Here is a 25,461-nt window from a genome sequence, read left to right as displayed (position 1 = left end):
CTGTTAAATAGAATTAGACCACCTTAGTGGCCTGACTTAACAGGGTATGTGTAAAAATCTGTAGCATAACTACCTGCTCTTATTCTCTATTCAAATGTGGCAGCATCACATAGATAAGGAATCAAAAGATCTGGATTTTAGTTTGAAGTAAGATGTGTAACTTCCTTCTCTAAGTCTAGGTTTCATTTTCAGTTAAATGGGAAGGCTGAGCCAAATTATGTCTAGTTAATTCCTATTCTAAAAATGCATGATTCTATCCTTCTAAAGCTTTGAGACTTAGGAAGTCTAGGACTTTGGCTGTCACTAAAAAATAATGTTGAAAATATTAATTTATTTTTATAACATGTTCTCTGTTGCAGCCTTTAGAATATGTAGGTATAATTCACAGTCGGAAGAAGCATCCAACTCATATATAATTTATGCAGTAAATAATTTCAAATCTATGGATTTGGAACCATGTATCAAAGTCATAAATGTTTGTTCAAATAAAACATTATAAAAATATGTAAGCCAGGCCTGGTGGAACAGGCCAGTAAGTCCAGTTACTCAGGAAGCTGAGGCAGGACAGAATGTTCAAGGCCTGTATGGGCTACAGAAAGTCCAGGCCAGCCTGGGCAACTTGGCAGGATATACATTAAAGCACAAATAAAACAAAATGAGCCAGGCGGTGGTGGCTCACGCCTTTAATCCCAGCACTCCACTCGGGAGGCAGAGGCAGGCGGATCTCTGTGAGTTCAAGGCCAGCCTGGGCTACCAAGTGAGTTCCAGGAAAGTCGCAAAGCTACACAGAGAAACCCTGTCTTGAAAAACCAAAAAATAAAATAAAATAAAATAAAAATAAAAAAATAATAAATAAATAAATAAATAAATAAAACAAAACGAATAGGCTGGGAATACAGCTCAGTGGTAGAGTGTATCTAGCATGTATCAGACCCTAGATTCGTTTGACAATACAACAAAAACAAAACAACTCAACGTGTGTGTGTGTGTGTGTGTGTGTGTGTGTGTGTGACAGAAAGAGAGAGAAAGAGAGAGAGACATAGAGAGAGATACATACAGATTTCTCCAAGAACAAAGGTTTATCAATAAAAGTACACACTACTGAATCTGAATACAATGATAGGCAATTAAATTTCAAAGGGTTCTCAAACCGTAATTTCAAATTAAAGGAAATAAGATGACTCACAGTGTTGGACTCTTTTCTACTATATCACAGTTCCTCCTTCCTTTCCTGCTGTATTAAGCAGCAGAAGAGAAAGAATGCCATATTATGAAACTGATCTGGGATGTAGTTCTGTTATTAATTCACTGTGGCATCATGGGTAAGCCACCTTCTCTCTCTGGGCTTTAGTTTTCATAACATTTTGTAAGAGTTAAACTAACTGCCATTTCTGGGCATTCTATGACATTATAAAAGTCCTACATAATAAAACAAAAAATAGAGATTCTAGAAAGAGAAAATGGGAATTTGCAGCCAAGAGAACTGAAAGGTTTAGGCGATGGCTTTAGATAGATTTATCAATTCAATGTAGAAGGCTGGTACTAAAGCACTTACTCTTGGATCAACTGGGGGAAGATCCCTTCTCTACATAGTGCAGAACAGCTATGATGTATTAGAAAAACACTGGGCTAGTGTTTGATGAGCTGGTTTCAAATGCCAGCTCTGTTGCTTGAAAGTTGTTTCTCCTAGAATAATGCCTTTAACTTCTCTAAGATCTTATATGTAAAAATGGAGAAAGTACCAATCAAAAGAAACCATTATAAATGTGGTACATGTTACAAATTGGGTAAGAGATGATCTGCCACTGTGGAAACATAACTGCATTGGGCTCAAACTCTAATAAGTGGGCTGCTTCTTAAATTTTCTTTCAAAGTACAGATTAACAAATAATTAAGAAATGTAAGAAATAGATGACTATTAGGGAACAGACTGTATTTGCATTCTGCTGATTAACAAAACATTAGGTTTTTCTCAAGTGTCTATTCAATTTAGCACAATTTGATGAAATGTTCTGTGTATTCCCAAACACACAAACATCAAGAAGCATTTCTTTAAGTGGTCAAATTCACTCAATTAGTCTCTTAGGGCTTGTATGGTGTGCCACTTCGGTTCATGTCAAGGAACAGAAGACATTTCTTATGATCAACTAGCTAGTGATGCCACCTGTTTTCAGAAATCAAGATTTCTAACTGAGTTTTAAAGCTGTTCGCTGCTCATAGTACCTTACAAGTCTGCCTCAGAGGATGGAGGAAAATATAAACAAAGCCACCTCTTTTCTGCCCTCTCAATATTGCTGTTTTCAGATCCAATTCTCCAGATAAGTCTATTTTTTCCCAATCCTCTCATTAATACAGTAGGAGGGAGGACATGTAATCTAAACAAACCTTGTCATTTTTCCATAGAGCTTTCAACATGCTCAGTTTTGGGGTAAGGTAGAGTTAAATTTAGGAAGCTGGGTCCCAAAGGACTTTAAAATGAAACCAACTTATCACCTACTATCAAAGTATAAAGTTCTTGAGAAGCTGTATAATCCCAGGAGGAAGAAGTGATTATCAATTCTATCATAATGACTCATTGGATTCAGATAAGTAAAACAGTATAAGTTTGTATACTTCCTCCCAAAGTAAGCACTGTAGAAAGCTAACAGTCTAAAGCCAAGAAAGGAAGAGAAGAATTCACATTTGAATGTTTTGTGTTAGATATCGAACTTAACAGTTTACAGAGGTTCTGAAATAACTGTCCTTTCTAGACTAAACTTACTTTATTCAATGAGGAAGAACAATATCCACATGGCTCTAAATTGCTAACATAGTGAAAACTGATTATTCCCCCCACATAAAAAAGAAAAACAAAAAACCCCCACATAAATGCTTACTAAGTGATTTATTCTCTCATTTAGCCTGAACTGACAGTTCATTACTTTGAAGGGAAAACCACACACAGACTTTATTTCAGGAGAATTCACTAGGTTTGGAAATCTAAACACATTTTCTACCCTGTTCTACTGAGTTCCAAACTTGGATCAGATACTGAACTTCAAGGAGATTCAGTGCTATCTCAAGGCATATCATTATGATCCTAAAACCTCACAATAGTGACAGACAGCTTCCTGGAAACACACACATTAGTAATCTAGCAACATACAATTCTTTCTGGTTGTGTTGCTGTAACTTTTGGGGTATATATTGTATATATAATACACAGCAGGCTTTTAAAAGGATTTCTAAAAATGTACTGATAACTTTATTTCTATCAAAGTATTTCTTCCACGGGGTAAACATAAGAACTGAAGAGAGTTCAACTCCAAGAATCATACACTAACATACACATTTTACCAATTTTCAAGATCTTATAGCCTGAGAATGTATTTCTCTGCTTCTTGTTCCAGACATGTCAGGGAAGAGTTTGTGAAATCATTTTAAACGCTATTTTAACTCTGAAAAGTAGAAGAGTAAAATAAGTCCAAATCCTGGTCAGAGAAGCTTTCCAACTAGTGAACTTCCTACTCAGAGCTACCCATATTAATCACCAGTAAAACATCTTGCAAAATTAGATAAAGGGCACAAAGCTGGGCTCTCCTTCCAAGGACCAGATTACTCAGCACTTGTTTGTACATCTGTACTCGCCTGTGTACATTTGTGTCCCGCTGCCGTTTCAGACCACATCATTCTCTCTAATGGTAAGCATCTTGTCTACAATTTCCTCTGGCGCACAGTAAAGTGCTATTTCAGTAAAACACTGTTGATGTCGAACACATTGGCTAGAGGACTTCCTTAAATAAATACCTGCCTTCTCCCCGCTTCTTTTTTATGCAAAAGAAAAGGTGAATGGCAAATAGGGTAGAGTTACAGCCACTTCGGAAATGAACAGGTAAACTAGAGGTCTTTTTCAAAAAAGACCCAGGGAAGTTCAATTTCTCCTGCCACCGCTCCTTTTGGTCCCCAAGGGCCCAAACGGATGTTGGAAAGGTAAGCTTTGAACACCGCAAATACAAATCGTTGCCTCTCAGGCACGAATGCCATCCACTCAATGGCTGGCCAAGACAAGAAAGGGGTTCCGAAGGAGTCCCCGGGCCGTTCACTCGGGAACAGGGTGGAGAAGGAGTCCCTCTCCCAACTCATCCTACCCTAAGGAGTCCCAGGTTTGGGTTCTGAGGTGTCCGAGTGAGATGAGACTAAGAGGAACAGCGGTGACGGACACAGCGGCATTTGGCAGAGGAGTAGAGGGAGGCACGGGAGAAGCCAGAGACCGGGCTGTCCGAGTTCTGGGCCCCGGCTTCTGTTACTTACCCTACAGGATAGCCGCCCCCCAGGTGCACCTCTTCAGGGGCATCATAGAATTCTTCGGTGTCGCTTTCCGACGCCATTTATAGGACACACCCGCGGGTGAGGGGGCCGGCTCCGCCTGGAGGAAGGGTGATTCTCAGCGTCTCCTCCTCGTCAGTTAGTGTGTGGAGAGGTGGGTCCCGGGCGACGCTGAGGAGGGCACAGATGACGTGGTGTGAGAAGTCGGCTAGGGACAGGGGACCACCCTCAGTTGTTGGGCTAAGGGGGATGACCTGCAAAGCGAATGCCTGGGGTGGCTGCAGTGGGTCTGGGACTGTTGCCGGGCGTCCCGGGCGCTAGGTGTATGAAGAGCGCTAGGAGAGGCTGTGGCTCTTCTCAGTCCGGGAGAGCCAGGCAGCAGCGGGCGTGCCGGCGACAGCAGCTCCAATTTCTCCCGCAGCGGCAATTACAGCTGCTGGGAAAGCTACTAGCCCGCAAAATACCGACGCGCACCTACCCTCGCGAGATTTCGGGTCGGGCCGGTAAAGCGTGGGCGGGGCGGAGAGGTGGCGGGGGGGGGGGCGCGGCGAGGGGGGGGCGGTCCCAGAGAGGCAATGTTCTGATTACTAATGCGGGAGAAAGCCTGTCAAAATGGCGCAAGCGCGTTGAGGGCATTTGGTAGAGGCCGGAAGTAGCGGGGAATAAGGGAGGTGGCTAGCGTTCAGAGGGGCGGAGTCTAGGACCTGCGCAGGAGCAGCCCGGTGCCAAAAGTCTGAGGCACGCCCGAGTTAGGTGGGACCTTGCTTAGCTTTAGTCACTAATTCTACTAAGCGCAGTTCGAAAGAGAAGCATTTTGAGAGGGGCGATTTTGAGTCTCTTCCGTTTATCGTGAGAAAACGGTGTGGGCATTTGGGTTTGTATTTTACTTTGTCGCCCGAGCCAAGTCTGAAATATCCCACCATAGAATTTTAGCAGTTTCACCATCTCTAGTCTATAGGAATAGACCCATCCTATTCACTTACTATGAGATCTCTAGTTGAGCTCTACATATGATCCAGATGGCCAAAGGGTAAAGTCCATAAGAAAGAAATAGCTGGGGAGTGTCCCATTTCCAAAGAGTAATTAATGGTGGATTTATTGCTGGAGCTGAGCCATAATAACGCCTCCAATTACTTTTTCTCAAAACTTGTCTCTCGTCGCTGCCCACGATGTGAGAGAAATTCCATACTGCCCAAAATGTGTGTCAGCCAAATAACGTGTGTGTGTGAGAGAGAGGGGCAGGGGGGAAGAGAGAGAGGAGAGGAGAGGAGAGGAGAGGAGGAGAGGAGAGGAGAGGAGAGGAGAGGAGAGGAGAGAGAGAGAGAGAGAGAGAGAGAGAGAGAGAGAGAGAGAGAGAGAGAGAGAGAGAGAGAGAGAGAGAGAGAGACCACTGCCAAGCTAAGACAGTACCTGGATTCTGATCTTCAGTTGTCCAATGTCCATTGATAAAGACTGAGATGTTCTTTCTGAAACAAAGAGCCATTCATTGCCCATTAAAGTGATATTGACTTTCAGTGTTTTCGTGAGGCACATTTATTTCTTCCACTGACGTCATAATAGGCTCTTGGGTTGTTTGTGCTGCCTCAACCGTTAATCAAGATGGCAGCATAAAAGCTTGAACTGGGAGCAGGGGCATAGCTTCAGAGAGATTAGAAATAGGGTTCTAAAAGTGTTGTGAAGCAATCCAACCCCAGGCAAGGTCTAGTGTGTTCTGGGGGATTTCTATTATTTTTTTTTTCACGACAGGGTTTCTCTGTGTAGTCTTGGCTGTCGTGGAACTCATTCTGTCAGACCAGGCTAGCCTCGAACTTGGATATCCACCTGCCTCTGCTTCCTGAATGCTGGGACTAAAAACATGCTCCACCACCACCCAGCCCGTGCATTTCTATAAATTTAAATGCTTATAAATTGTAGATTCTGTAACATACCAGAGGAGTTAGGAAAAACACGACATAATCAAATATGTTAGTATTTTGCAGCAGAACATATGATAGTTTAAATGAGTAAACAAAAAATAGTGTATAGCCTCATTCAGTTCAGAAAACTACTGCCAAATAAATTAAGATAATTTGATTGTCAAATAAGTTCCTTAAAACAAAAACCGTGTACTGTATTTACATCATTTTACCCCCTCCTCCCTCCAACCCTGACCATGTCAGTGCATTCCCAAATGATGGATATCCTTTTCTTTAATTATTATTGTCATATATATCTATATAGATAAATACAACCTATTGAGGCCAGTTTATATTGCTCATATATCGTTGGTGACCACTTGGTATATATATTAATTTTAAAAAATAAAAATAAGAATGAAGGCTTGAAATCCAACCTTTTTAATTAACATGAAAATATCTGGATTTCAAGAGCTTTATGGATTTCCAAAGTGTAGGCAAGGGAATTGTGGGTTCTTGTGAAAGTATAACTTTTATCAAAAATTACTATTAGATTTTATGTGTTTTAAGTGTGTTAAAGAATAGACTTAGGAATGTTACTATAAAATAAGCTGTTGAGATGATACAGCTTTATTGAATCTTTCTAAAGTGTTTACATTGAACAATATATCACAGTGTACCCTCCAAATATAAGCAATTATCTGTCAATTAAAATGACTTAATGATACTGAGTGCATTGGTATATGCCAGCAATACTAGCATTTGAGAGGTAGAGGAAGGAAGATCAGCATTTCAAAGTCATCTTAAGCTATATAATGAGTTTGAGGCCATCCTGGGCTACCTAAGACCCTGACTCAAAAAGCAAAAAAAAATCATCTCAAATTACAGGTTTTTTTTTTTGTTCACTATGGAGGACAGCCTTTTTCCTTTTGGATTATAGAAAAGAATAGTGCATGTTTATCAAAATATATGTTATATAAAAAGATATCACCATATAAATTTATTTTCTTCCTAATTACTTACTAGTGAACCTATATGTTTCTTAAAGTATTTTGATTTATTGTAGAGGTATCACTTGTCTGTATATTAAAGAAAAATATTTGAATGCTATGTGCTATGTGAGAATATATAACAATTCAGTGAACATGTACTATTTAATGTCATTCAGTATTTTGAAGTGCTAAAGGTAGCTTGAATATGAAGAAGACAACTTACTTCCTGTATTCCACAAGCTCACAGTCTAGTATTGGAATCCTAGTTTGAAGTTTTATTTGAATATTCCATGCCAAGTTTTCAAGGTAAGTTGAACATTAATTTCTCCATTGAGAAAAGGTCAAAATGGGTAGTAGGAATGATAAGCTAATGACATCTTAGAGTTATTATAGTTGTCTATTTAAATGCTTTTATAACTGCTTGGAAAAGTTAATTATTGGGAGCAATAAAACTATCCTAACATTCATCATTTTTGAAAATGTGAAAGATGCGTTTATGTTGTCCAAATATCTGTTTTTTAGTTTTAAAGCATTAAGTTTAGTTCAAAACAGTGGTTTTAAAAGTTTTCATTATAGCCACGCAGTGGTGATATAAGCCTTTAAGCACAGCACTCAGAGGCAGAGGCAGGTGGATCTCTGTGAGTTTGAGGCCAGCCTGGTCTACAGAGCAAGTTCCAGGACAGTCAGGGCTGTTACACAGAGAAACCCTGTCTCAAAAAAACAAAAAAGGAAATGTTTTCATTATAAATGAGCCCTTTAATCAAACCTAATTTCACAGGAAATTCCATATATAATTTTTTAAATGCTCTGTTTGAAGCAGAGGTAGTTCAGCTCTCTGTTTTATTGGCCTTCCCTGACTCTTTCATGGACAGCCCCAAGGTTCTGTAAAACAAATAAAACATACATAAGAAAAAGGGGAAACTATTTTTTTCCTAAGTAAGGATCAACAAACTTGTCCACACTGTTTTTTAAAATAACATTTAATTTGTATATAGATAAGGCTTTTTTTTAAAATATGTTATGTGTTGGCTGTTTTTCCTGAAAGAGTTTAGCAGTTGGAATGATGATTGTATGACTTGCAAGGTGTGAAATATTTACTATTGGAGTCTCTACAGAAAATTTTGTGGAACTCTATCTATACAGTAGTATTCTATAGGTCACCCCATAACTGAAAGTACCCTTGAATTAAATGGTTATTTTAATTCATTCCACAAAAATCACAAGAGCTCACAGAATCTTCTGCATAGATGGAAATTATGATACAATCTTTTCCCACTTGGCTCATTGCCAAAGGCTGCAAGAACTACACTGCTCTGAGGCAAAAGTAGGTTTAAGGAAAGTCTTTGCGCTGGTTAACCTACTCCTGTATATAGCAACAGTTCTACTCTAAAGGGAAGAAGTTGCCACTACCATATGGAATGGCTTGCTGTGGGTATTTTCTCTCTTCTCTTAAACCAGCAGGTTCCCTAGAGCTACTTTTGTGACAACCCTGGGAGCAGTCACTCAGAACATCAGTGATCCAAGCACCTTGTAAGCCATGTAGCCTTTCTTGAAGCAAGCACTACAGTGATAACTCAGGAAAGATTGTATAAATGATTACAGTATTGGAGATACAACATAGACACGAAAAGATTTTATCTGCAAGACTTTTTATGAGTTTTGAAATATCAGAATCCATGAAAAACACGTTCTGAAATTGTCCAGAGCTTGTCAGAGACAAGATAACATTTGCTAATCTTCAGCCCTAAATTATCTGTTTGAAAGGTCAGTTGTGTTCTTACCGTGATACTAAATATTAAAACACTTGCTCCTGTTTGGCTTTGGAATCTTTATATCTTTTTTCGGCCTTTCAGTGTACCTTTTAAGTGATACTTTATGTTGACATTAAAATAATGAGTTTTCAATCCTTAAGCTAACAAGAACTGAAGTAGAAAGTCTAGAAATGTATTGCCAGAAGAACCAGCCTGCAATTCAAACGTGCTATTTTATAATAGAATATTATGTAGCCATGCACTCTTGTTCAGGACTCTGGAAGAAAGCAAACTAGAATTATCTTAAAAGGGAATTTGTTAGATTATATTTGTTCTATCATGATAAATACATTAAAAATAGAGGGGAATTTCATATTTGCATATGCATAATTTCATTGCTAAAAAATTAGGTAAAAGCAAAAAAAAACTACACTTAAACTGAATCAAGTTGCACAGGAATATACAAAATGCACACACCCATACCTCAAATATCTGCCACCTACCTCAGTTCATTGTGTTTAAAATCCCATGTGTTCACATGGAGTGTTAAAGCTTCCAGCTTGCTCTCAGGTAGTACTCTTAACAGTATTTCGAAATAATTCACAAACTGCAACTCTTCTGACACCCACATCATTTACAAATTTTATTGTCTTTCAACATTTTCATACAGGTATATATTGTATGTTGAATATAGCCCTTCTCATATTGTCCTGCCTGCATTTCTATAAATAAACTTGGATGTTTTCAAAATAAAGTGTTATATGTATTGTAATATTTATTTATCATGGGTAAAATTGTGCTTCTATTTTTATTAAGTTCATATCTTTTTGTATATAGTCCACATAAATGATAACATCCAATGCATTTGGAGCTCAATATGCATCAATGTCCTCTCTTTGTGTCCATCTTTTGTTATCTTTGATTTTTCATGTACTTTGGCTTTGGTTTTCCTATTGCTAACGGTTTCCTTCTTACAGTTAGTGAAAATGGATGAAAGCAACTTCAGTTCATAATGTCTTAACTCTAAATGTTTTTCCCTTTGTGGTATTGGGGGTTGAACTTAGTGCTTCCTGTCTGTGCTTGGGAAGCCTGTAAGGTCATAAGAGAACTGTCATTTTCAGACTCAGGTCAGTGGATTGTTTTTCCGCCACACACCAAATAGAGAGACTTGCATGCTTATCTTATTCACTTGGATTATGTGGACTATGTAATATGGTTTTGCCATGAAAAGGACATGAACAGACAGAAACAAGTGTTTACCATAAGTTCTTAGGGGTCAAATCCCTATATTCATTTGCATAAGAAGAGCTTATGATGTGTTAAATGAAAACAGATGATATAGAATAATGCATGTAATAATCTCATTTATGTGAAATTATTTATCTGTGTATATATGTGTGTTTATCCATATATAGAGAATTGTGATAGGATATTCAGAAAGGACTTGTGGTAATATTTTTAATAATAATAGGATATTAAAATAAAAATAGATTTGTACCTTATTTCTTTCTTTGTGTAATGATTAAATATCCTACAATAAGTGTGTATTATTTTGTAAACAAGGGGACTGTATTAAAAGAAACCATGTAACATACCATGTATTAGGTAAACTTGCATACAAAATTAAGACCTAGTATTTGTTTCCAGTTTTCTGCACACCTATGAATCCTGAAATTATTGTAGATTCCATAGTCTTAGAATTGTTTAATAAATTTCATCAAGAAATTAAACTTGGAAAAAATCCTTACAAAACAAAAAAATATTTGGAATTTAAGTATTCTACTGTAAAAAATGGCATACTTTTTGCACTTCAATTGACACATAAGAGAATAAGCAGTGGCAATTTTTAAAGCAGCTATTAAATGGCAGACTAATGTGGAATTTCCAGGAACAAGGTATAATATCAGAGATATACTTCTAATAATATGGACTCTGCATAACATTTTTTCAAAGCAATAAACAGTATACATGGCCTTATATAAAGAAAAGTAAACAAAGGCACATGAACTTTATGTTTTAAAAAAATCACTCAAATCCAAATACGGGTGTGTATGTCTATAATTCAAGCATTTGGGCAGCTGAAGCAGGAAGATGGATACAAGTTTGAGGCCATTTTATGTTACCTAATAAGTTTGAGCCAGACCAACTTGGAATAAATAGAGAAACCTTGTCTCAAGAAAGAGGAGGTTGGACTTGAGAGGGAGAAAGGGAGGAAAAGAGGGAGGGAAGAGAGACAGAGAAACAGAGAAATAGAGAAGCTGAGACTGGAGAGATAGCTTAGTTGTTGAGACACATACTGCTCTTTCAGAGGACCTGAGTTCAGTTTCCAGGACCCATGTCAAGCAGCTCCCAACTGCCTGTACCTCCAGTTCCACGGGATCTGATACCCTCTTCTGACCTCTATGGGTTGTTTTGGTCTCTTCTGTACTGCCATGATGAGATAATTGAGTCTGGGTAATTTATAGAATAGTAGTTCATTTTGTACAGTTCTAGAGGCTATAAGTCCAACATTGGGAGTGGGGAGGTTCACATTGGATAAGAGCCTTTGTCCTTCAAAATCCTATAACCAAAAAGAGGGAAAGAGGGAAAAGAAGGAGGCTCAACTCAGTTTTATAACCAATTTAGTATTTCAGTAACAGACCTACTGCAAGGTAATAATAATCCATTTGTGAATGACCTTGATCCATTCCCCTCCTATAAGACCCTAATCTTCAACAGCGTTGCATCAGGGATCATAGCATATGAATTTGGGGGAACACTTTTCAAAAACATAACAATACTTATAAATTCTCTTCATGTTTTATCTTATGAATACAACTGGTATGTTTACAATGTTCAAAGACAGAGTTAAGTGAGAATTTCATTTGCAAAATTAAGACACATTAAATACAGTAATATATATAAACTTATATATCAGTATCCAGCATATGTCAAGTTTCTGTTTAATGGTCTTTGATCTTTGTTCTTAGTGATAATGTTATATTACAGTACCTCTTCATACTTTCTGAGATAGTTTTTTACTTAACAGTAAGGTAATTATTGAAATTAAATTAGTGTTTACTAGATGCCAGATACCATATTAAATATTTTGTGCATATTATTTCACTTAATCCATACACTACATGAGGAAGATCCTAATATTGTCCTCATTTTCAGGTAGAGAAATAGGTTTAGAGGAATATAAGTCAATCAAAGTTTCACAGGTAACATTTGTTTAGTGTCAGGATTTGCTGCCAAATCAATCTGAATTCAGAGCTTAAACCAAATTTTTTGTTTAGGGAAGATCATACTATCACCTTCACTTTATCAGTGTGAAAACTGAGATGTTCAGAGTTGTCCTATGGCCAAGGTGACACTTTGAAATGAATTTATTATTCAAGTTTGTTCTAGTTTCACTAGCTTGTAGCAAATGAACATTTTGATAGGTCAGCTGTCTGAAATAATATGATAACAAGTAAAAATTAGAGCAAATAGTTGAGACCCCCTCAGAGTTGGAGTTGTTACAGTACACACCAAGACACTAAGTTCTCAGCACAAAGGAGATTTATTATCCCAGAGAGACGTGTGTGTGTGTGTGTGTGTGTGTGTGTGTGTGTGTGTGTGTGTGTGTGTGTGTAGTCTGCCTCTGGATTAGGCAAAGGCAGACAGCAAGCAGCAACCGCAGCAGCAGGTGTTTTTTGCAGGAGTGTGTTTTTAAAGAGAAAAAGGCGGGGTCTGTGCTAGGGTGAATTGGTAAGTCCTGATTGTACATGTTTACCGTCTTAGTGTTTTGACTCAGTGTCCAAATAATGGAATGGACCTTGGGGGCTAGCTTTAGGAATGCAATCTAACAGTTTTTAGCAAGGGAGAGAAAAGTATAAGGGCAAACCCATCAGCGCCATGTTTGCTATGTTCAGGCCTTTAGAGCCCTTCATTCTCCCGTTTTGTTTTTTTATTGGGTCTCTGAGTGTTGGGTAAGTGGTAATCTTTCTCTCTGGCTGCTTCTTGCTGATATTGGGGCATTGTTGTTAGGAATCTAAGGAAGCTGGAATGTTGGCCAAGGTTGGGAAGAGCAGGCTGTGTCAGTTGCTGTCCAGGTTCAGCAGAGTCATCTGGGGCTAGGGATGTGTAGGCAGCAGTTGCTATTTCTTTTTATTTTCATTTTATGGCATGTTTTCTATAAATGAATACATTTCAATTGAGGGTACATTAAGCAGAATTCTAAGATGGCCCCAACATTCCCAGCTCTTGGTATATGCACCTCCTTCTGGGTTATTCAATCTGACTATCTATAATCTATATAATGCTGTAAAGGGATTTTGAAGTCGTTATAAAAGTCCCAGAGCAGTTGACTTTACACATATAGAGATTATATAGATGGATCTGACCTAATGACAGGAACTCTTTAAATTTAGTTTTCTCTGGCCAGTAGAGAAGAGCAAGTCAGGGAAAGGAACTCTGGTTCCCTAGAGGAAAGCAAACATCTATACTATGAACTGCCTGAGAGGACCACTGAATGTGGATTGAATGAGCAGTCCTTAGAAGCTGACAACAGCCTCCTGCTGATAACCAGCCTGTCAATGGGAGCCTCATGCCTACGACTACATCTAGTTGAATTTGGCCGACAGCTTTAATGGACTTGGAAGAGGATCCCAAGCTGCAGATAAGAGTGCAGCTTGATTTCACTTTGCGTTTAGTTTTGTGTGACTCTGAGCTTAGCGCCTAGCCAGCCTGTTTACAGACTTCTGGTTTACAGAGCTGTAAGCTAAGCTGTTAGTGTTAAGTCACTGTGTGGTCATCTGTTATAAATCAGTATAGAACTAATACAGAAGTAAACAGCCCTATCTTCTGGCTCCTGGTTAAGAACCACAGATAAAGATAAGTTAGGCTAAAAACAAGCTGAGGCTGTGTGTTTTCTGAAGAAGTTCTTGTTCTTGAGTGCACTTGTGATTAAATGTAACACTGGAATGAATATTGACTAAGGTGTAATGTAAGAGAAGAAAAAATACCGAACAAATTCAGAAAAATAACCTAACATGCATTTAAAATATGAAAGAAGGGCTGGAGAGATGGTTCAGAGGTTAAGAACACTGACTATTCTTCCAGAGGTCCTGAGTTCAATTTCCAGCACCTACATGGTGGCTCACAACCATCTGTAATGAGATCTGGCGCCCTCTTCTGTATACATAATAAATAAATAAATCTTAAAAAAAAAAAAAAGAATAAATCTACCCTTTAAAAAAAAAAAGCCGGGCAGTGGTGGCGCACGCCTTTAATCCCAGCACTCGGGAGGCAGAGGCAGGCGGATCTCTGTGAGTTCTGAGGCCAGCCTGGTCTCCAAAGCGAATTCCAGGACAGGCGCAAAACTACACAGAGAAACCCTGTCTCCAAAAACCAAAAAAAAAAAAAAAAAAAAAAAGAAAAAGAAAAGAAAAAGAAAAAAGAAAGAAAGAAATGTCTACTTTCCCATATACTCATGCATACACTAAACCAAAAGTTCCACCTCATTTACAAAATGTCATCTAGAGCCCCCAGTAATCCTGTTACCCATTTGATTTAAGGAAATGGCTGCCATCTTGTTTACGGGGCCTTTCCCCATTTATTAAATCTGCTTGTGCTTAATTTCTGTGGCAAACCTTTGAATTTCATTCCAAGGATTTTTTTTTGAAATCTCAATTCATATATAATAAAAAAGAGTCAAACATATTTATAGTATAAAGTGCAATGCTTTGTCAGAAATATATTTTGAAATGATTAAATAAAACAAATTCACATATAGAAATCACTTTACATACTTAGCACTTCTTTGTCCTGAGAACATTTAAGATCTAAGCAATTTTTATGTAAACATTATTTTTAATTTTTGACTGGTCTCCCTATGTTACCCAGGCAGGCCCTCATGCCTCAGTCTACTGAGTGGTGAGATTACAGGTGTGTACTATCATGCACAATATGTTATTCTTAACTATAGTAGCTATATGCAATAGATTTTCAGAACTTATTCCTGTATGTAATAGAAATTTTGTACCCTTTGACCAATATCTTCCTATTTCATGGCTGACTCTTTACTTCCCCCAAGCTCAGACCATCACCATTATATTCTCTGCTTTTATGAGTTTGCTGATTTTAAAGGCCATATATAAGTGATATCTTGAAGCATTTGTCTTTCTGTGATTGCCTTATTTCACTCAAGACATTGTTATAAGTAACCAGAGGGTTTTTTTTTTCTAAGAAAGGCTCTTACCATGGAGTCCAGGAAGGCCTTGAGTTTATGGTACACCTGCCTCAGTCTCCAGAGTGCTGGAATTACAGACATGTGCTCTCATGCTTGGCTGACTTCCTTCCTTTTAGATTCTAATAGTACCCTTTTGATTAATGCCACTGCTGACTTTCCAGAATCATTATCTAGTTTGCTCGTTATTCATGCCTTCTTTTAAATTTTAGCATCTACTATCTATCTATCTATCTATCTATCTATCTATCTATCTATCTATCTATCTATCTGTGTGTAACAGAGAGGGGGCACAACAGGTGTGTGAAGGTTATAGGACAACTTACAGAATTCAGTTCCCTCCTTCCACTCTCTGGGGCATGAAGAATCAAACTCAGGTCATCAGGCTTGGCAGCAAGCATCTGTACCAGCTGAGTCATCTCACCAGCCCTATTCTTTGATTCTTAAACAGAATTAAGAACAGATTAAAGGTTCATTATATGGCAGACATTATACTATTTAATGAGCCAACAGTACTATGGCTTAGTTCTTCCCCCACCTCTCTGATACACTGTCAAACTTGCTACATAGGTGAGGATAATCTTGACCTCTTAATTCTTCTACCATGGCCTCCTAAGTGCTAGGATTACAGGTGCTTGGATTTCTACAGTCTATCTTCCTTGTCATTTTTAACCTTGTTATCTGAGCATTTAGTTTTAAATTTGACTTGAAGACCCAGTATCCTGTGCCTGGATGTGACCCAAATCAGCTGAGCATGGGGTTCCAATTGGTCATTTTTCAGCTCCTAAAAAGTCGAACCCCTTATTTTTCACTGATGGTCTTTTGCCTAAATTCAAGGTTTTCATGTTTGAAGCCCAGGCTTCTGGCTAGCAGCCTTCTCCATCATCCCCTGATCACACTCTTCCTCTGTCCCTGGCTTGTACTTAGTCTAATACTAAAACTCTGGTGTGCTTTTTTCCATGCTTCATCTGTCTGTTTTTTTTAACCACACTGGACAGTTGAGTCACACTTGGTGGTGGTTGTGGTGGAGAACAGCTATTCCCCTACAAGCAGTGGTTCCTGAAGAGCTGAAGAACTACAGAAAATGGGTCAAACAGAAAGTGACAGACAGTAGAGTGAGAATATTTAGTCTGTGTAGGAAGTGTAGAGCTTTAATTGGTTTTCAATTGAGCTACTTTATAACCAAAGAGTCATAGCTTTATCCAAGAAAGGGTCTGTGATAGTTAATCTCAGTTTTCAACTTGATGAGATCTAGAATCAGCTGGGAAGTGGGCTTCTGGTTATGTCTGTAGGGGGTATCTTGATTAGATTAATTAAAGTGGGAAGACCCACCCACTGTGGGTAGGACCGTTCCTTGGGCTAGGATCCTGGACTGTACAAAAGGAGAGAGTGAGCGAAGCACAAGCATTCCTATACTCTTCTTCCTGACTGAAGATAGAATGTGGCCAGCTGCTTCAAGCTGTGGCTGCCTTGACTCCCCTGCCATGAAAGGCTGTATCTTGAACTGTGAGCCAAAATAACCCTTCCTTTCTCAATTTTTTTTGCCAGAGTATTCTATCACAGCAGCCAAAAAATAACTAAGACAGGGTTATTCATTTATTTGATTCCAATCTTAAATATTGTTCTTCTGGGTGTGCATTTGTTAGTGAACAGTTTTTTCAGCATCCACCATTTTAGTTATGGAATAGAAATCAATGAGGCTAGTAATAGAAATAGGTTTTCTGTCTCTGTGTACTATATGTGAGAAAATTGGGATGAAGCTGTGTTTCATATGAGCACTGGAAAAGACTCTGGACCTTTAGCTGACACTACCACAGGAGTATGGATTGGAATAATAGTAGAGTAGATTTATTGTATTACAGAGGACATTCTATTATGTAGTAAGGAAAATGAAATAATTTGTTTTCAGCTTAGACTCCAAACTTTTTTCCCAAGCAAGGCATATTTAAATGTTCCTTCCATCATTTTTTCCAAAGATAAGTGATTTAAAAAAAATGAGAAAATCCAAATATTGCAGTTAACACAGCCATGGAACCAGTTAGACCTGTGAATCTCAACCCGAATTCTCTACCCTGTCTACAAATTTCTGTCTTGCCAAAATTTCAGGTTCCCTGGGCAGAGCCACATGTCATTTGGAAAACATCCATACATCACATATTAGTCAAGGAATATATTTTTGTATTAGTTGGGGTTCTCTAGAACTAGAGTAGCAGACTTATAGAATGAATCTCCTCTCTTCTTCTCTCTTCATATATATATATATATATATATATATATATATATATATATGGATTTTTTTTATTAGAGTGACTTACAGGCTGTGGTCCAATTAATCAACAATGGCTGCATGGAAAGTTGGAGAATCCAGAAGTTGTTCAGTTCATGAGGCTGGATCTCTCACCCGGACTTCAGTAGACACTGGAATCCTGAAGAAGGAGGCTCTAATGCCAGTGAAGGAATGGACTTGCTAGCAAGGTGAAGGCAAACAGGCAAAGAGCAAAAGCTCCCTTCTTCCATATCCTTATATACTATATAGCATATAGACTTCCAGCAGGAGGTGTGGCCCAGATTAAAGGTGTATCCCTCCCCCTCAAGATCCTTATCAAAGACAAGTGTTTTCCCACCTCAAAGGTCCAGACTAGAAGTGTATCCACCCACTTCAAACCAAGCAAAAAAAGATCCCACAGGTGTGCCCTCCATTTATGCATTGCAGTTCATTCCAGATGTGGTCCAGTTGACAACCAAGAATAGCCATCAACATTTTAAAGGGAGATTTGTTACATTGACTTACATGATAGGGATGGAGAGTTCAACAATGGCCAACTGCTGGCTAGAGAGGCTGAGAACCTGGTTGCTTCTTACTCTCTAAAACTGACTGACTACTCAGCAGTCTTTTTTTGGAGGCCTTAAAGATTCTTAGAGGGTACTTTTCAGTCCATTTTGAAAGGTTGAAGGAGGAAGAGACACAAGGGAAGTCGCTGTCGCGGGTGCTAGAGCCTCCGACCCAGGACTCCCGCCCTGTACCATCTGAGAAGACCTTCAAGCAGTGCCACAGCTTCGAACAAAGAGTGGAAGATTTCTGGCTCATACGGGAGCAGCCCCCCACCAAGATCCCGGTGATAAGAGTGATACAAGGGTGAAAAGCAACTACCTATCCTGGACAAAACCAAGTTCTTTGTACCTGATCATGTGAACATGAGCGAGCTCATCAAGATAATTAGAAGGCACTTACAGTTTAACACCAATCAAGCTTTCTTCCTCCTGGTGAATGGGCACAGCATGGTGAGTGTGTGCACACCCACTTCTGAAGTGTACAAGAGTGAGAAGATGAAGACAGCTTTCTGCACATGGTGTATGCCTCCCAGGAGACATTTGGAACAGCACTGGCTGTGTAAGACTAAAACAATGCCTAATGTTTGTTAAGCCCTTATCAAGGAAAAAAGGGGCGTTACCAGCGGATGCTGGTCAGCTCACACTCACAGATCAGAACTAGGCACCCACCTAGGGCGTTAGGAACTGTTTGTCAGCCCGAAACTGAGCTCCATGCAAGCGCATTCAACTTAGAAACTCATCTAAACTAGGCTTTCTTGTGTTCAAACTAATAAAATACTTTGCATCAAAAAATAAAAAAAAAGGAAAAAAAGAAAGGTTGGAGGAGCAGGGCTCGATGGCAGAGGCAGTGGCGGCAGCAGCAAAGCCAACAACTGGGTAGATTCCCTGCCCAGCAAGGAGCAAGCAGCAGCCCTGCCTTTTCTTTGGACCTCTTCAGAACTGCACTGGCAGGAGGGAACTTCTACTTCCTGGGAGGATCTTCCCTCCACTAATCCTTCCAGGATAGCTTATGTTGGAGAGGATGTGGAGAAAGGGGAACACTCCTCTACTGTTGGTGGGAGTGCAAACTTGTACAACCACTTTGGAAATCAATATGGTGCTTTCTTAGAAAATTGGGAATCAATCTCTCCCAAGATCCAGCTATACCAGTCTTGGGCACATACCCAAGAAATGCTCAATCATACCATAAGAGCATTTGCTCAGCTATGTTCATATCAGCTTGTTTGTAATAGTCAGAACCTGGAAACAACCTAGATGCCCTTCAACTGAAGAATGGGATAAATAAAATGTGGTATATATACACAATGGAATACTACTCAGCAGAGAAAAACAATGACATCATGAGGTTTGCAGGCAAATGGATGGATCTAGAAAAAATCATCCTGAGTGAGCTAACCCAGACCCAGAAAGACAAACATAGTATGTACTCACTCTTAAATGGATATTAAGATGCAAAGCAAAGGATAATCAGGCTACAATCCACAACCCCAGAGAAGCTAGGTAAAAAGGAGGACCCTAAAGGGTACACACATGGAGGACCCCAGGAAGGGGAAATAGTTAAGATCTCCTGGGTAAACTGAGAGAGGGAGTAGAAGGGATGGGATGGGGGATGGGAACAGGAGGAACTGAGAAGTTCAAGTGGAGGGAGGGACAGAGAGAAAGAGCAATGAAAGAGATATCTTGGTAGAGGGAACCATTAGGGAAAAACATGGTGCTGGGGAAATACCCAGGAATCCACAAGGATGACACCAGCTAAGACTTCTAGCTATAATGGAGAGGGTACCTGAACTTACCTTCCCCTATAATCAGATTAGTGACTACCCTAATTGTCATCATAGAACCTACATCTAGTAACTGATGGAAGCAGATGCAGTGATCCACAGCCAAGCACTGGGCTGAACTCCTGGACTTCAGTTGAAGAGAGGGAGGAGGGATCACAAGAGCAAGTGAGGTCAAGATCATCATGGCGAAAATCCCAGAGACAGCTGACCCAAGCTGGTGTGAGCTCATGGACTCTGGCCTGTCAGCTAGGGAACCTACATGGGACTGAACTAAGCCCTCTGAATGTGGGTGACAGTTATGTGGCTAGATCTGTTTGGGGAGACCCTGGCAGTAGGACCAAGACTTATCCTGGGTGCATGAAATGGCTTTTTGGAACACATTCCCTAGGGTAAGATACCTTGCTGAGCCTTGATGCAGGAGGGAGGGACTTGGTCCTGCCTCAACTAAGTATGCCAGACTTTGTTGATTCCCCAAGGGAGGCCTTACCCTCTCTGAGTGGCTAGGGGGTGGGATGGGGGGAGGTGGGGAGCCGGAGAAGGGGAAGAAGGTAGAGGGAACTGTGATTGGTATGTAAAATGAAAAAAAAAAAACCTTTAAAAAATAAACAAATAAAAAGAAAGAAAAAAATTCCCCCAAATGTGATACGGGAAGTCATTAAGTAATAGTTTAAACATTGTTTGAGGTAAACACACACACACACACACACACACACACACACACACACACACACACACACACATTTCATGGCAATTAGTCATTGTGATAGTTCCTCTCAAGATCTGTATTGCTAACTCGTAAATGAAGAGAAAGACTAAATTGGAGGGAGATGAGGAAATGCAGTCTGACATGACAGCTGGATTCACACAGCTGGATTCATGACATGACACTGGATGCCTGAGTCTAAAGGTAGACTCACAGAAAACAAACCCAAAATTCAAGAATGATTTTGGGAAAAAAAAATAGAAGAGACAAAACATTTGGGGTTGCCAGTGTCAAGGTTGAGAAGACGCTTGTAGAGGGTACGGAACGTATGATGGTGGCAAAGTGCAGGCGCCAGGAAGGGAGTCTGGAAAGTGGCAATAGAGCAAAACTGTAGCCTCTTCTGGGTGTTATAATCCTGGGAGCAAAGACCAGGAACAGTGTGGGAGCAGGCTTCTATCACAAGCATGACAGACACAGGGAAAAACAGGACATCCTAGGAGCAGTCAGAGGGAAACTAGCCAAGTAAGTGATGAAAGGTAGTCAGGAAGCCAGTGCTGTTTCAATCTGAAGCCAAAAACCATGTCTGCTGAAGGCAGATAATAAAGAACATTGTACTTTGAGAGAAAAAAAGGAAGTTAAGCCTATATTATAACCTGGGAAATGGGAGGTAGGACATGGAGGAAAATAATTGAAAAAGCTAAGCGTTCAAGTTTGAGGTCTAGAGAATATTGTCATGCCCCTGTATTCACAGTGAGTGCTGGAAGAAACTTCTTTGTAAATTCACATATTCAGAGTCTATCACTCCCTGCCATCCTTGCAAATATACCTAACTTGCCCAGGCTTTCTTCATAGTGTCTTCTGTGTGTGTTTTGGCATAGACTAAAGAAAATTGTAAAGTGATCAAGATCCAGCCAAAATGATCCATTTCATTCCATCTGTAACCATAATGAAGCCCTCCACTAAAGAACAAGATGCATGCCATTTCAGTCCTGAAAATCAGAAGTGTATTTGCTATTAAAAACAAACAAACAAACAAACAAACAAATCCTCAAATAGTCTTAGATTAAGGCTGAGTCAACCTTTTGCTTCCTTGTACTTGTAGCTTTAAACTATGTTTTATGAATTTGATGGTAGGGAAACCAATTATTTTTGAATCCTGCATTTCTTGAATTAACTATGCATGCATCAAGACACTTGTTGCCAGCTCATGCCCTATAAAATATCCAGGTCCCTGTTCTTTGGAAATGAGTAATGGTCCCAGTTCATAAATATGCTATATGTGGCTAGGTCATCAAGGTGAAATTGTTGAGAGGACCCTTTTACAGGTTGCCTTGCCAAAGTAGGGTTCAGGTTAAAGAATGCACATATCCTAGACTCAACTCAGGTTTTCTTATGTTTCCATGTCCAGGGACTTCCAAAGTATGGTTAAACATTCTTTCCTAAAATAAAGGCTCAAGCTGTCTGGTGTCTTCTTTGTTGTGTAATGACAGCAGCAGGTGTCCTCTATTTCAGTGGTCTCTGAACTCTTCTGTAATTCCATAAATATCTTCAAGATTTCTGAGCTGGGCTTGCTGAGCCACCTTCAAGACTTTTTAGCTAGGCAGCTGTTGGTAAGAATGTGATGGTGTCATGAAGCCATCTAGAGAGACTGCTCTGGGGATAAATTGTTCTTGATCCAAGGATCGAGTTCTATTTAAAAAAGAAAACTTGAGGTCGGTTCATTTTGCACTCCGTGTCTATAGGCAGGCCCTGGGATGTTGCTGCCTGCCACTAGTAAATATATCCTCAGGAAATATGAGTAACTACACTTATAAATATCTTCTGGAGAGATTTATTAATTCACCTATAGTGGTCTTACAATAAATTATTAAAGGAAACTTAAATTATTGTGGCACAGCTCTGAGCAGGTTGAGTTTGATGTCAGTGAGGACATGTTATCATTTACACCATTGGTGAAAATATTTAGTCTAAATTATCAAGACAATTTTTTTGTTTGTTTGTTTTTTGTTTTTCGAGACAGGGTTTCTCTGTGTAGCTTTGCGCTTTTTCTGGAACTCACTTTGGAGACCAGGCTGGCCTTGAACTCACAGAGATCCTCCTGCCTCTGCCTCCCGAGTGCTGGGATTAAAGGCATGCACCACCACACCGCCCGGCTCAAGACAATTCTTATAGTCTCATAAGGTAATACTATATCATTTTGATAAGAAAAAAACTGCATATGCTTATAGTATAATAAAAGTAATAACAGAAATTTATTTTTATAGTCATTCTTTTTCTTCAGGTACTGGGATTACAAAATTGAGTATGACATGGTTTCTCTTTGTAAAGGCTTGAGAATCTGGATGAGAGAGCAGATAATGCTGAGACCTGGTTCAAATACATACACTGTAGCTTAAAGGAATATGATAGCAGTGGTACTCAGCTTTCGATAAACATCAGAGTCACGTGGAGGTCTTTCAAGACTCCTTAAGCCTGTATGGCACCAGAGAAACTTTGTTGTTGTTGTTATTCTTTTCTGAGAAAGGATCTCTCTATCATGTAGCCCTGGTTGTCCTGGAACTCACTCTGTAGACCAGGCTGGCCTCCAACTCACAGAGATTCACCTTCCTCTGCCTCCCAAGTGCTGGGATTAAAGGCATGTGTGCTACCATGCCCAGATTAGAATGTTTTTGAGGGGATGGAGAAGCTTCTTTTGCCTAGAAAGAGAAGGAAACTCTTTAGCTGAGTGTCTGAATGCTGAGTAGCTTACTAGATTAAGAAGAAGGGGGTATGATAGGCAAAGGAAATAGCACTTGCAAGGACACAGATGGGGAACTGAAAATTTTGAAAGTGTTAAATCTTAGTGCGCAAGAGAAGGAGGAACTACATCTTTCTCCCCCCTTTTTCCTGTTTCTTTTTGAGACAGGCTCTTACTGTGTAGTCTAGGCTGGCCTTAAAGTTTCCATAGACAAGCTGGTCTGGAACTTCTATTTCTCCTTCCTAGGAACCAGATCTTTCTTAAATGGACCTGAGAATATATTTGTATTTTATGTGTTCATTATGAGCTTCTGAAGGATTGTAAGTGGGGAAGTGCCATAGTCATGACTAGCTCTTTAGAGAGTTGTGGATTGGGGTTTTGATTTTGTGAGACAGGGTCTCATGCAGCCCAAACCTTGAACTTCTGATCTCTTTCCTCCACCTTGCAAGTGCTCAGATTACGAGAGTGTATCACCATGCCTGGCTGTTTTGGTTTAAAAGGGTCACTTTAGTGGTAGTGTTCAGGAAGGAATTGATTACCTCAAACTGGATCTAAGAATTGTAATAATTAGCTTAGGTGAGAAGCCTTATAGGCCTTGACTTAACCCATGGTAATGGGGATAAAGGACAAGAGACAGATGTGGGAATTACTTGGAAAGTAATTTCAGTTGAAAGAATAGAAGGAGTACACACAGAGAGATAAAGAGATGCAGGAGTGTGTGGTTTAGAGTAAAATTTTCATGAATAGAAGCAGCACTCAAAAGGGCAAGTTAATTTTAGGGAGGCATGTGCTTACTGTGTGGTTAAATGTGAGGTGATGGAAGAAACAGGAATTACTTGAATGAATATACAGGGATAGAGATTTGAAAAGTGGGCAGGACACAAGGCAGAAAATTTAGGTCTGTATTCATCAATGTGACGTGAACCATGGTAGTAGATAGAGTCTCTGAAAATTTGGCAAAGTCATTCCTTCCTCGTTTGCTTATCTCATCTGAAAACTAGTGACAACATTGTAGCTTGAGTTTTCCTGCCTTGCCCACAGTCAGGACAAATCTTTGTCACCCGCCAGTCCCACAGCCGCTCAGACCCAACCAAGTAAACACAGAGACTTATATTGCTTACAAACTGTATGGCCGTGGCAGGCTTCTTGCTAACTGTTCTTATAGCTTAAATTAATCCATTTCCATAAATCTATACCTTGCCACGTGGCTGGTGGCTTACCGGCGTCTTCACATACTGCTGGTCATGGCGGCAGCTGGCAGTGTCTCCCCTCAGCCTTCTGCTTCCCAGTATTCTCCTCTCTCCTTGTCCCACCTACTTCCTGCCTGGCCACTGGCCAATCAGTGTTTTATTTATTGACCAATCAGAGCAACATATTTGACATACAGACCATCCCACAGCACAACATACATGATGTTTATTTAAAAGAATAATTGTTACTGTTGAATGTGTATGCCTTTTCTGCTTGCATGTATGTTTGTATATCACATGTGTACATGGTGCTCACAGAGGGCCTCAGATCTCCTGGAACTGTAGTTATAGACAGTTATGAGTTGCTAGGAATTGAACCTGGGTCCTCTGTGAGAACAGCTTGTGGTCTTAACTGCTCAGTCATCTCTTCAGCTCCACTGAATTTCTTAAATGTATCTCAACTCAGGTAAAGTGATCAAGAAGTATGTATTTAGGATCCTGGGTTTGATTAAAAATTATTGAATTAATATTTCAGTATTAGAGGCTGGTGGCACAGCCATATATTGGTGAAATTATTAAGGCCACTCTACTTAAAAGGAAGATTTATTTAGTGGGCAACTTACAAAAAGGGAAAGATAGGTCGCAGGGTCTGGGAAAGGTGTATTGCAATCCAGCGGTGTTCTCTGGAGCTCTGCTCGGTCTACCTCCACCATTCAGGGTCCTGGCACAGAGAGAGCGCTCGCCCATCCAGCTCTTGGGTCTCCAGCTGCCTCCCCTGGCCCCACCTCATAGGCATGACAGTTGCCAGAGTCTCAATGGGGGTTGGAACTTCCAGATCCAAGCTGGAATGGCTACCCACTACAGCCATATACCAAGGATCCCAATTTAAGTCTAAATTTATTGCTGATGATAACTCAGAGAGAATCAGGAGGATTTGAAATTGACCTACCACTACTCTGTTTATAAGGAATCATGGATTACCCCTGTGGGAAAAAATTTCTAAAGCAGTGCTTGTCAACTTTCAAGTTAAAGGATCCCAATGCTCAGGATGCATCTGTGTTCAA

General features: G+C 39.7%; 1 protein-coding gene and 1 pseudogene across 3 annotated transcripts in view; one reads left to right on the top strand and one right to left on the bottom strand.

The window, feature by feature from the left end:
- The window catches only part of Wdr44 (WD repeat domain 44), a 99,404-nt gene extending 93,603 nt beyond the window's left edge, over window positions 1-5,801 (bottom strand). The window contains exons 1-2 of one of the 3 annotated variants that reach the window (XM_037199301.1): window positions 5,716-5,801; window positions 4,291-4,476 (exon numbers count right to left, since the gene is read on the bottom strand). In XM_037199301.1, coding sequence (XP_037055196.1) covers window positions 4,291-4,367 — 77 coding nt within the window. In that variant the 5' untranslated portion in view covers window positions 4,368-4,476; window positions 5,716-5,801. Of the gene's footprint in view, window positions 1-4,290; window positions 4,789-5,715 lie in introns of those variants that run through there. The other 2 variants (XM_028887296.2, XM_037199302.1) reach the window with 2 other exon arrangements.
- On the top strand, window positions 4,571-18,642 carry LOC114705407 (annotated as a pseudogene).
- The last annotated feature ends 6,819 nt before the right edge of the window (window positions 18,643-25,461 follow it).

The sequence above is a fragment of the Peromyscus leucopus genome, chromosome X, assembly GCF_004664715.2.
Source record: "Peromyscus leucopus breed LL Stock chromosome X, UCI_PerLeu_2.1, whole genome shotgun sequence".
NCBI lineage: Eukaryota > Metazoa > Chordata > Mammalia > Rodentia > Cricetidae > Peromyscus > Peromyscus leucopus.
Note: the sequence above shows the minus strand (reverse complement) of the source record. Positions and strands in the feature narration are given on the sequence as shown.